This window comes from Armigeres subalbatus, chromosome 2 (assembly GCF_024139115.2).
Source record: "Armigeres subalbatus isolate Guangzhou_Male chromosome 2, GZ_Asu_2, whole genome shotgun sequence".
Taxonomy (NCBI): domain Eukaryota; kingdom Metazoa; phylum Arthropoda; class Insecta; order Diptera; family Culicidae; genus Armigeres; species Armigeres subalbatus.
In genome coordinates, this window is record NC_085140.1 from 21,974,119 (window position 1) to 21,987,007 (window position 12,889).

General features: G+C 40.6%; 2 protein-coding genes across 4 annotated transcripts in view; one reads left to right on the forward strand and one right to left on the reverse strand.

Annotated features, from left to right (window-relative positions):
- LOC134218181 (endoribonuclease rege-1) overlaps positions 1-11,864 on the forward strand; it is a 41,065-nt gene extending 29,201 nt beyond the window's left edge. The window contains exons 2-6 of one of the 2 annotated variants that reach the window (XM_062697090.1): positions 8,642-8,812; positions 10,131-11,002; positions 11,066-11,167; positions 11,268-11,470; positions 11,534-11,864. In XM_062697090.1, coding sequence (XP_062553074.1) covers positions 8,648-8,812; positions 10,131-11,002; positions 11,066-11,167; positions 11,268-11,470; positions 11,534-11,688 — 1,497 coding nt within the window. In that variant the 5' untranslated portion in view covers positions 8,642-8,647 and the 3' untranslated portion in view covers positions 11,689-11,864. The remainder of the gene's footprint in view (positions 1-8,641; positions 8,813-10,130; positions 11,003-11,065; positions 11,168-11,267; positions 11,471-11,533) is intronic. The other variant, XM_062697091.1, reaches the window with a different exon arrangement.
- Positions 11,761-12,889, reverse strand: part of LOC134218180 (septin-7) — a 172,271-nt gene continuing 171,142 nt past the window's right edge. For both annotated transcript variants that reach the window (XR_009981274.1, XM_062697084.1), the window contains 2 exons: positions 12,144-12,266; positions 11,761-12,077 (listed from right to left, as the gene is read on the reverse strand). Coding sequence is in view for 1 of the 2 variants with exons in the window: in XM_062697084.1 (XP_062553068.1) it covers positions 12,041-12,077; positions 12,144-12,266 (160 nt within the window). In the remaining variant the exon portion in view is untranslated. The remainder of the gene's footprint in view (positions 12,078-12,143; positions 12,267-12,889) is intronic.

Consider the following 12,889-nt stretch of genomic DNA (forward strand, 5'->3'; position numbering starts at 1 on the left):
TACATAACAAATTAGGCTTCCGACACCTCAAACTTTTCAGAATCTCATAAGTAACTTAGAAAACGTCATAGTGTTACAGTAGGGTAGAACTGGCCATGCAATGGCCACGGAACAGGTTCCGGAAAAGCGGAATTTTCAGAACAAAAGGCCGACATAAAACTACCCTCTCAAAATCTCATGAGTAATCTAGAAAACGCCTTAGTTTTTTGGTAGGGTAAAACCGGCTGTGCGATGGTCATGGAACACGTTTCGGAAATCCAGAATTTCCGGTAAAAATGGCAAACATAAAACTACAAAATAGATTAGGCTTCCGACACCTCAATTAAAATTTTGTTATATTTGAAACTGGCTGACTTTTTTTTCAATTGACTTATCGCTTGACTGATTATTCCCTCAAATTGAAGTTCTTACTACTGACGACAAATTATAAATGAACCTTCTTTCTTCTTCTTCTTCGTTTATCATGAGGCTAACACGATGATAATTTTATGCTCAGGGAAGTCGAGACAATTTCCAATCCGAAAATTGTCTAGACCGGCACTGGGAATCGAGCCCAGCCACCCTCAGCATGGTCTTGCTTTGTAGCCGTGCATCTTGCCGCACCGCTAAATAGGGCCCCAATGAACCAAAACGCTAAAAATGCTGGTGCTCGGATTAGATGAATGAATTGACAATTAGGTAACATTTTTTTCACAAGGTTTCTTTTACCTCAATCTGCCGGGACGAATCTTGACAATTTGAAATGGCTCGTTCTCGGTCAATTTTCTACTAAAATGCAAGCGGTTGCAATTGTGGTCAAAGGAATAGTAGTTCCAGAAAGTAGATGGGTAAAATGCCTCTTTTTAGAGGGGAGTTTTGAATTGTCAGTTTTAGAGCAAATGTTTAGTATTCTGAAATCATCATCATAACGGATGTTTTAGTATAAGTTATTAATGGTCAATGTGAATGGTCAACAGCAATAGCCAAATAGTTATAAATTGACCTCCGGATGATCACCCAACAGGTTCCGGAAACCCGAAATATACGGTATAAAAGGCCAACATAGAATCACGGAATATATCGGTCTTCCAACACCCCAAACTTCTCTGAATCGCACAAGTAACTTAGAAAACGCCATAGTTTCTTGGTAGGGTAAAACTGGCCATTTGATGGCCGTGGAACAGGTTCCAGAAACCCGAAATTTCCGGTACAAAAAAAAAAACAATACAAAACAAATCAGGCTTCCGACACCTCAAATTTCTCAGATTCTTATGAGTAATCTAGAAAACGTCTTAGTTTCTTAATAGGGCCACGGTATAGGTTCCGAAACCCGAAATTCCCGGTACAAAAGGCTAACGTTGAACTACAAAACAAATCAGTCTTCCGATACCTTAATCTTCTCAAAATCTCATGAGTAACTAAGAAAATGCCATAGTTTTTAGCATAGTTTGTTAGGGTAGTTTTTGTTAGGGTAGAACTGGCCATGGGATGACAATGGAAAATGTTTCGAAACCCGGAATCATCGGTACAAAAGGCCAACATAAAACTACAATACAAATAAGTCTTCTGACACCTCAAACTTCTCAGAACATCTTAAGTAATCCAGAAAATTTCTTAGTTCCTTGGTAGAGTAAAACTGGCCAAGTGATGACAACGGAATAGATTCCAGAAGCCCGTAACAAGCAGTACAAAAGCCATCATAGAACCAGAAAATTAAGCGGTCTTCCGGCACTTTAAACTTCTCAGAATCTCATAAGTAATTTTTAAAACGCCATAGTTTCATGATAGGTTTCAGGGAGCCCAAAATATCCGGTACAAAAGACCACGGGCTATCGAAATGGGCTTTCCAGGGACTCGAATCTTGTTCTGGCTATAAAATTGCTAGTAAAAGAGCAATTTGGCGTTTTCTGGATAACTCGTTACATTCTTAGAAGTTCAAGGTGTCAGAAGACTGATTTATACAGATGTTCTATGTAGGTCTTTTTCACTGGAAATCCTGGATTTCTGGAACCGGTTCCGTGGCCATTTGAAGGGTTCGATAGACTTATTTTGTAGTTCTATGTAGGCTTCTTCCTGTAATGTTGAAAAGATCACTGTTACTTAGTGCCTTAGTGGAGTTTTTGAAAGGAAAGTGCTGCGTACCATCTATGGTGGGGTGCAGATGGCGGACGGTACGTGGAGGAGGCGAATGAACCACGAATTGCATCAGCTGTTGGGAGAACCATCCATCGTTCACACCGCGAAAATCGGACGACTGCGATGGGCCGGGCACGTAGCCAGAATGTCGGACAGTAACCCGGTTAAAATGGTTCTCGACAACGATCCGACGGGCACAAGAAGGCGAGGTGCGCAGCGGGCAAGATGGATCGATCAGGTGGAAGATGACTTGCGGACCCTCAGTAGACTGCGTGGTTGGCGACGTGTAGCCATGGACCGAGCCGAATGGAGAAAACTCTTATATACCGCACAGGCCACTTCGGCCTTAGTCTGATTAAATAATAATAAATACTTAGTGCCTTACGAAGTAAGATCTACCAAACCGAGCCCTAGCTAAATCCATTTTTCGAGCTAGGGCTATAAGTTGTTTTAGTTAAGGATTACGCTACCAATAACAGTATTTGAAGTATAACTAGCTTAACTTTTCGCTGCAGATGAAGGAAATTCTCATTTCAGGACAAATGTTTTAGATGGAAATGGTTTTGTACATATAGCTAAATCCCAGGTGTGGTGTTCTACTGGTGATATTGTAGAAGCAAGACGAAGAGGTGGCTAGGGCTCCGATACTTGGTAGAATAACAGTATTACTGTTCTGTATTTTCAAGAAAGGATTGAATTCTTATTGATAAGGGGTGCACATTCAGTTCTCATTCAATGAGATTGCTCTCTGTAAAGGGTCCAAATAGGCTATCATGATCCTCTTGAGAGAAAGAAAACAAGAACTATATCGAAACCGATACTGCATTGCTTATAAATAGTATTGGAGTAATTGGAGATACACCTATACATTAAGAATACGGGGAATGCTGCGATAGATCTAATAGCTGGTCAAAGTGGTACATCCGAGCATAAAAATGTTTGAAGAGTGATTTATTTTGTAGTTCTACGTTGGTCTTTAGTACCGGAGAAGTAAGGTGTAAGGTAAGATAAGGGTTTGGACCTGTTTTATTGTTCTATGTTGGCCTTTTGTACCGTGAATTCCGGGCTCCCAGAACCTGTTTCGTGATCATCACATGCCCAGCTTTACCCTACCAAAAAACTATGGCGTTATCTGGATTACTAATGAGATTCTGAGAAGATTGAGGTGTCGGAAGACCGATAAATTCCGTGATTCTATGCTGCCTTTTGAATAGGAATTTCCGAGTTTCCAGAACTTGTTCCGTGGCCATCGCATGGCCAGTTTTACCCTATCAAGAAACTAAGGCTTTTTCTAAATTACTCATGAGATTCTGAGAAGTTTGAGGTAGAGATGGGCAAAACAGCTCATTGCAGTGAGCGGATCTGATCCGTTCAGCTCATTGAAAAGAGTCAGCTCCTTGGATCAGCTCTTCAGTTCTTTAATGCTACATATAATAAAATATAATTGTTAATATTATTATTTTAATTATTGTTCAAAAATTTGAAAAATTTATGTCATTCATTAATTTATTCATTCATTCATCATTCATCTATTTACCTTTCTTTGGAATTTTTAAAATGTTTAGCTACAGAGAAGTAATAATTTCTATTGAAAAACCGACAATTTTAAACTAATAACATTTATTACGCTTTTTTCTGACCGTCTAGTTTTGAAGTCAAGGAGAACCATAACATTTATTTCTATACAAAAAACTAACTCAACATTATTTTCTATTCATAATTCTAAGTTGCATTTTATTGATAACGTTTCTCAAATCGTTAATTTAAATAATTCAATCCGATGTGCTTTACTACAGGTGTGGCCCAAACCCTCAAGTAGTATTTGTTCAACAAAAATTCGCTTTTTTGAGAGAGAAACTCTCAGCTGGGTTGCCGAAGATGGCCGAAGGCGACCGAAGGTGACGTCACGTCTGGCATACTCAGTACAATTTTTATAACAGACGTGACGTTTCACTCCGCCCGCCCACTGTGGGTGGTATTGTTTACATTATTTTTCTGACTACTACAGACTTAGAGGACTTTGGCCCACACCTTTACTGAAGCACATCGAATTCAGTCCCTAGTCTCTGATATGTATATGAACCATATCACGTGTCATAAGTTTTCTCTTCATACTGGGTGCAGTAAATCAATGCCTTGTTTGCGCGCGCTTCTAACCCTTCTAACCATGCGTAGTTGACATTTTCATACAAGCGAGCACATTCATCTATGGTCCAATGCACCGAATGAACACAATGACGTTTGAGACGGGCGCTATTTACTAAAAATGAACACTTGCATGAACTCGATGAATGAAAAAGTATTCATTCTTAGTAAACAGCGCCCGTCTCAAACGTCAATGATGAACTCGGTGCATTGGACCATATTGGTTCCCGAAATGCGAGAGAAATAAAAACAAGAGAGTAAAAAAATACAGAGCACGGTGCTACAAACAAACCGAGTGTACATGTAGCACTATGCGGGCGGGAAAACCCGTCGCAAGCAAAAGATCCGCTCCGTGCAAGACACAGCACCCAGCTCGGTTCGTTTGAACCACACGGTTCGCTCGCTAGAATCGGTCGCGACTGATCCGGATCGTTATCCGTGTCGCACGGATCTGAGCTAGTGGCGCAGCTCGCGCTTCCATGTCACAGCAATTTCGAGCTGGACGACGACATGAGCGGAACTGAGAGTTGTTCGGATCTTCGGATCTTTTGCTTAGTACGGTTCGTTCGCTACCGCACTACTAGGTATCTTTTGTGTGTCCGTTCGTAGCGCCGAGTATGTGGGTATGGGTTAAGAAATAGGCGGCAAGCTAGATTATTTTTGCTTGTGTGTTTCTTATTCCTCTCTGCAGCAGAAATGATTTCTGTTGCTTGGCTAGATGTTGCTGTCGCTTGGCTTTATGGTGATTGAGGTGCAAATAATAAACGATCAGCACGTGCGCGGTACTGGATTGGAATGCTCATACAAGCTCGCTTGTGTTGTGTACCGCGAGCGTGGTATTTTCGTTTGTGCTGTACAAAATACAACAGCGCGCGTACTCGAGTGCGTACGCTCGAGGGAGTTTCTCTAGGCGCGTGTTTGACAATGATTTCATCAATTTAAAGTGAGCTGCTGAGCTGGGCTTCTTAAAAAAAGATCCATGGCTCATCAGCTTAATGTAAGGAAGCGAATCTTTGGAACAGCTCCTGAGCGGAGCGCCCACCTCTAGTTTGAGGCGTCGGAAACCTAATAGGTTTTGTACTTTTAGGTTGGCCATTTTTTACCGAAAATTCCAGGTTTCCGGAACCTGGCCACCACACGGCCAGTTTTATTCTAACAAAAAACTAAGGCGTTTTCTAGATCACTCATGAGATTCTGAGAAGTTTGAGGTGTCAGAAGCCTAATTTGTTTTGAAGTTTTATGTGGGCCATTTTACCGGAAATTCCGGGTTTCGGAACCTGTTCCATGGCCATCGCACGGCCAGTTTTACCCTACCAAGAAACTAAGGCGTTTTCCAGATTACTCATGAGATTTTGAGAAGTTTGAAGTGCCGGAAGCCTAATTTGTTATGTAGTTTTATGTCGGCCTTGTGTACCGGAAATTCCGGGTTTCCGGAACCTGTTCCGTGGCCATCGCATGGCCAGTTCTACCCTACTGAAAAACTATGGCGTTTTGTTATTTACATATGAGATTCTGAGAAATTTGAGGTATTGGAAGCCTAGTTTGTTATGTAGTTTTATCTTGGCCTTTTGTACCGGAAATTCCGGGTTTCCGGAACCTGTTCCGTGGCCATTGCATGGCCAGTTCTACCCTACTGAAAAACTATGACGTTTTCTATATTACTTATGAGATTCTGAGAAGTTTTGTTTTAAGAAGTAATTTGTTTTATAGTTTTATGTTTGCCCTTTTTTACCGGAAATTCCGGGTTTTCGGAACCTGTTCCGTGGCCATCAAATGACCAGTTTTACCCTACCAAGAAACTATGGCGTTTTCTAAGTTACCTATAAGATTCTGAGAAGTTTGAGGTGTCGGAAGACCGATATGTTCGGTGATTCTATGCTGGCCTTTTATACCGGATATTCCGGGTTTCCGGAACCTATTAGGAGGTCATCCGGAGGTCAATTTTTGTCTATTTGGCCATTGTTGTCAACCATTCACATTGACCATTATTTACTTATACTAAAATACCTGTTATGACGTTAAAAGTTTCAAAATGCTAAACATTTGCTCAAAAAATGACTTATGCCACACTTCAAAACTCCCCCCTCTTAAAGAGGGAGGGTCATCCTGGCCATTTTACCCATCTACATGCTGGAACTGCTATTCCCCTTGATCACAGTTGAAACCGCTTGCAATTTAGTTAAAAATTGACCGAGAACGAGCTGTTTTAAGTTGTCAAGATTCGTCCCGGCAGTTTGAGGGTTAAAGTGAGTTGTCCACCAATGGTGAAAGTTGTTTCCATAAGCAAGTCTATGCTGCAATTCCTCATATTCAAAGCAGAATTAATTTTCAATGATATCGTCGTTTATGAAGGCTGTATTGATTTTCCAATAACCTTTACAATAATGCTTACCTAAGTGATCCTTATCTATGTTAATTTTCATCGAAATTGCTCTGTGATCTGAGAATGGTACGCTAGTTGTTTCAAATGAAAGGACAGAATCTAAGAATTTTGTAGACGCATAAAACCTATCAATTCGAGAGGCAGAGGATCCTCTGAAAAATGAAAATTGAGCAGACTGTCCTTTAATTGTCCTTTCTACATCTTTTAAATCTAACTTTGTTACTAATGTTTTCAAACTATAACAGTAATTTTTTGAGGTTCCCTTAGAGTCATTTGCATCTAAGATGCAGTTGAAGTCGCCACCGACTATGTGATATTCAACGTCCGACTTATTGAAATGGATTGCAATTTCTTCTGAATAAAGCTTGTCCCTCTCCTTTTTATACTGATAGCCAGCTTGCCCATACACATTTATGTAATTGATATTGTTGATTTTTACAGAAATTATCCTACCACTAGGGTCACAGGTTACATCACTGTAATTTAATCCTCTTCTTATTAATACTGCTGTTCCTTGACTGCTCCCTATGTTGACGATCGCAAAGTGTGACTGAATAAACGAAAAGTTTCGGAAAGATACTTCCTGACAAAATACTATATCTGCATTACTATTAGTTACGTAATCTTTAAAAAGTGAAAGCTTTACCCTGGTTTGAATAGCATTAAGATTAATGCTTGCTATTGTTCGGCAGTAGGACATGACTGATTTGTCTTATTGTTCCTGATACCTTTTGCTGATGCCGACCTACTTTTTTTATTTTTTTGGCTTGATGCTTCTCTGACCTCATTATTACCTGGTATACCGGCGGGCAGCTCCTTGTCATCATCATTACCTCTTTTGTTTCTTCTCTTATCCATAGATCTCCCTTGCCTCGGCGACTTCGATCCACAGTGCTCACTAGCAGCTACGAGTGTTCGAAGCGGCGAAATGTCCAGCTCCTTCATGCGATTTGCGTATTCGATGGATGCTCCAGATGACTCACCCAGCTCCATCTGATTTTCTAGAACTGGCATCACATCTATCTGAACCACTTGATGATTGACCGGTTCCGCACTCGTTGTAACTGGTGTGATTCCTTTGATGACATCAGCGAATGAGGAAAGCTGCTGGTTCCCAGTGTTCCCAGTTGTTGTGCCTCCATTCTGTTCTGAACCGAAGAACGCTTCGGGCATTCAGCCTTCATATGTCCCTCCTCTTTGCAGATAAAACACCGATTACGCAACCCTTCGTAAAATATGCGACACTTGAAGTGTCCTATGTACAACGCTGCTGGAATTTCCGATTTGACCTCCATATGCACTCCACGTGTTCCGCTGTACGCATTGAACCCAAGATCCGTAGGTAGCTTTTCACGAATAATCTGTCGCACCGTACCAAATTTTGCCATGACATTTGTTATATCCGAATCAGACACCTCCGGCGGGAGGTTGAAGATCCTCACGTAACGGAAGAATCCGTCAGCTGAGACCACGTGGACTTGAGCAGTGTTGCCATTCTCGTACTTGAACGTTTCTGTGGCACGCAAACGTTTTGTTATCTCCTTGACCACTTCCTCATCGATGCACTTTACGTAGAATGTACTCTCCGTTGGACCCCGGTACGCTGTGTGCACATCCGTGTCTTTGATTCCCAAATCCTTTGCCACAAAACATATTGCTTCCTTAATTGAGGGCATAGTCCCATTCTTTCCAAATTCAAAGCCAATTGTGTTTTTCTTCTGTACACGATCCATCCTTTGTTCAAATCCGTTTATTGTTAAGGGGTTCGCCCCTGACCTTGACCACTAACGATAGAAAAACACTAGATTTATGGAGCGAAAGCACAAAGCGTGTGCACACGATCGCTTCTGATCTACCTCTGCTGTTCGAAAAAGTTTATTATTCATACCAAAGCAACTTTACTACATGTGGACCTTACTACAAAGTAGTAACTACATATTGTAGATTTTACTACTTTTTATTCATGAGTCGATTTACTAAAACTTTTTTCGTTCACAGAGAGGAATGGCACGAAACAAGAAACCAAAAAGAACCGCAAATATCCATAAAACGCCCGGAAAGGTGGTCGGCCGGTCACCGCGGTTTAACAAACCGAAACTGCATGAGGTAGGACCGATAAGCGAGCGAAAAAAAAAGATGCGCGATAAAGTTAAGGAAATTAAACGATTGGTAAGTTGAGAAGGGCACTTAGTTGTAATACAAGTTGTACCTAATACAGTTAGTTGTATAGCCACTTAGTTCAGGATATCGTGAACCAGAGAGAAAATTGATTGTTTTCCAATAGGCATATGCATTCTTTATGGCTAAACAGACATTTTGCTATTTAAGGTTCGCATAATCCAACATTTCTCGCGCTTAGTTTTATAGGGGCGTAACTGTATTGATCGATTTCTCTTAATCGATTTTATATTTTTGTTAATAACTCCATTGTGTCACAAGCTACAACCGTGATTATTGATTCTGGTGCAAGATACAATCATCCTTAATCACACCAAATCATTTAATCATCGACAAACTAGCGCAATACGGTACAATAATAAAAAAACCCAGATTAATCCACCTAGCGTTGGTGGTGCCTTTCTCGCATTTAGTTAAGACACAAACCTTATATGGGGTTTATATGGTTCGATGTACCATTTTCTTCATAACTTTAAAACGCAATGACCGATCGTTATAAAATTCAATAGTGATCAACAAGGCTTTGTCTCCTGTCGAATGAAACTTGTTGCGAGAAAATCGGTTAAGGATTTCTATACGAAAAGTTGTCTAATGTTTTTTATAGCTTTTGTGCACACACATACATACACACGGACAGACAGACATGTGCTCAGCCCGTCGAGCTGAGTCGATTGGTATATAATACTATGGGTCTCAGAGGCTTCTATAAAAAGTTCTTTTTCGGAGTGTAATGATAGCCTTTCGGTACAACTTTGTTGTACGAGAAAGGCAAAAATCATCGACGAAGATAATCGATCTATACAGTTACGCCCCTCGGAGACGAGCCAGCCTCGGGCTGAAAGTCTCCTTAACAAAGACAAAAAAAAAAAAAAAAGTTACGCCCCTATGAAACTAAGCGCGAGATTTATATAACACAAGCGAAATAATCAGAACATTGAAAAAAAAAATCAGAAATGGTGCGGCTTTGTAAAAAAATATACAAAGAGATTTATTTTTTATGAATGATACAATTTTTTGCATTGTTTATATGTTGTGGCGGACAACTTTTTTTTTCTTCTTTATTAGCCTCTTTAATGAAGAAGAAAAAAACTAATGCAGTTGTTTGCACTATTGCTCAAGAAGGAGAAATGTAATTTTTTTTGGAAATTTTCTAAGTATCTTTTTTACAGGCTTCTCTCAATAGTCAAGCTAGAGTCGAAATTATGATCAAATGACGCAAATAGTATTTTAGATTTTTAGTTATAAATTCGTGATTTCCAGAAGTATTGCTTCGTCAATTAGCAACCTTTTCAAAAATCTCCCATAACAGAAACAACTCCGTGAACGGATCATACAGGAGCGGAGAAAGAAATCGGAACCGAAGAAAAGTCCTCTTTCGCGGAAACAGATAATGTACCCACCGAACCCTCCCCCACCACCTCCCGGAAGAATGGTGCCATCTACCTCTTCGCTCTCTTCAAAACTCACTCCCAGAAGGCGCAAACGTAATAAACAACCCCTGAAACCCTCCAACAGCGGTGACACCATTGTGATAGACTCCGAAGATGACTACAGTAGCAGTCAGCCGTTGTTCTACGTGGACACAACCGCCGGATTCAACGATAAAGAAGTGCCCCAATATTCTAGGCAAACAGGCGCAACAGATGAACCAGGATTGTTGATAGTAGAAGACAGTGTATTGGAAGACGGTGAGATAAGGGACGAGGAGGATAAAGGAGAAGAATCGAATATTTTGAACCGAAGGGTTAACCATGAAGAAATTCCAATCGATGAAGAAGATGATGAGGACAGCGTGCATGAGCCAGGCGATGATGATGTGGTAGATTGTGATGCAGTGACTGTCCCTAAACCGAAGCAGATGGAAGATCAGTCGGTAATATTTTGTTCGGAAGTTATCGATTTGGTCGGCGACGACTCTATTAAGAAAAATCGTAACGTCCAGCTAGACTTCATACCAATTGGTTTCGATGTAGTGGAGGTGGGTGGTCATGGAAAATTTAAACGATCACCAAGGAAAAAGTTGTTTAAGGATTTACAATCAAAGAAAGCAACTAAACCTTCTGATAAGCATGCCCAGCGAAAGCAGAGACAAGACGAGAATAAGGAAGCGGCGCCACCTGCGGAAACAAGTGGTTCGAAGAAACGGTTCGTGGTAATCGATGGAAACAATGTGGCGTTTGCGTAAGTTAAGATGCTCTCTTATTGTTTATTAGGGTAGTAACAATTTCGATTTCTTAAATTTAGGCACACGCAGGGACAGGCATTCTCGGTCAAAGGGCTTGACATTTGCATACAATATTTTAAAAAACTTGGCCATGATGTGAAAGCTGTAGTGCCACAATTCAGGTAGGTATTTTTCGAATTCAGTTTTTTCATTCGAACGCTGAAGACAATTATATAATTATGTGTCAAGAGATAATCAGTTCCTATATTTGATCCTTTTCAGACTGAAAAAAGAAAAATCCACCGATCAGAGGCTCCTAGAAGATCTGTACAAAAAAGGTGATGTTCTTCTTGCGCCCAGCAAAAATCTTCCTGGTCAAAAATCATCCACCTACGATGATCGGTTGATTATTTCGGTGGCGGAGAAGTTTGATGGAGTGATCATATCCAACGACAACTTTCGGGACCTGCTGGCAGAAAATGATTGTAAGTGTAGGGACGATAAAGTAAAATGGTCATTCAACTTACGACATGACTGATTCCTTTCAGCTTGGAAAAAGATCATCGAAACGCGAGTGGCTGGGTACACTTGGGCGATGGATGCCTTCTTCCTGCCAGACGATCCGTACGGCCGCAAAGGTCCGAGTTTATCGGACATGCTGCAAGTGAAGGCCAAGGTCGACGCCGTCGCCAAAGATAAGTAGGTAGCAAAGAACCCTATCATTTCGTTTTGTTTTTTGTCCTTATGTTTTCTTTTCTAAAGATGCCTTTTTAAGTTTTATATAAAAGGTTGTTGATATTTATTACTAAATACTATTATTTCTAAACAATCGAATCACTTTGGTTATTGAATGAAAATAAAATATGAAAGCAAACAGCATTTAGGCTAGCACTCATTGATTATCACAGCACATGGGTTAGAAGCCACTTTAGGCAGACGCCACCGTCGTTGAGGTAGTTGTGGTCACCGTCGTTGTATTTACAGTCGGCGCTGTCTGGTTTGCCGATGTGGGTGTTGTTGATCCTTCCGCCATAGGAAGGATAACAACCACTGGACTATCCTTTGTCACATCTTCGTAGGATGGTGGCAAATCTGTGGTGGATTGATACAAGTTTAGTTTAGTCCGATGTTGATATGAACTATGATGATGGTTTATACCTGTAGATGGCGCATAGTAGGAAGTTGCTCGATTTGGGAACAGCGTGGTGGGTCGTTGTGCCGTTGATGATTGTCCATTGGTTGGTATTGTGTAGATTATTGCTGTGTTCTGGGATGCGGCCGCTAGAAATAGGAAATTATAAAGAGGGGACTATTTAGCAGAAAAGTAATAGAAGGCATTAGAAATGACGATTACTATCGTTGAACCGGATTTTAAATACATATGATGTATTCAAAAAAAGACGTGCATAGGGCAGTAGTATACATATTATATTCATGTTGTAGCAAGTACTACAAGTCAGACCGTCAAGTGGTACAGACCTCGTTTTTTCTACACACTCGATTTTATCGTATTTATCCTAGTTTCGTTTAAACACTTCCTGGGTAAACCAAAGCAGAGTCATGTCGCGAGCGTCGCGAATGTGCAATCTGGACCCTCCTCCACCATGATTCGTAGGAATCACGAAAAAAATAAAATGCGACTATCGTCAACTGAAATCAACACTATGGTTAACAATAGCTTGTTGACACCACATTGACATGTGCAAGAGAATCTCATCCAACAAAGGAAGAATAGCGGCATGCCTACACAAAATGAATTTGATCTACTCTCCATGGATCAAAACACGCAAAATATCGCTGCTGCTGCTGTTGTCAACAACATCATGGTGTCGTTGAGTGTTGAATGTTCCGAATACAAATTGCGGATAAAAGATGGTACCATTAGAATCCAAATGGTCAACAAG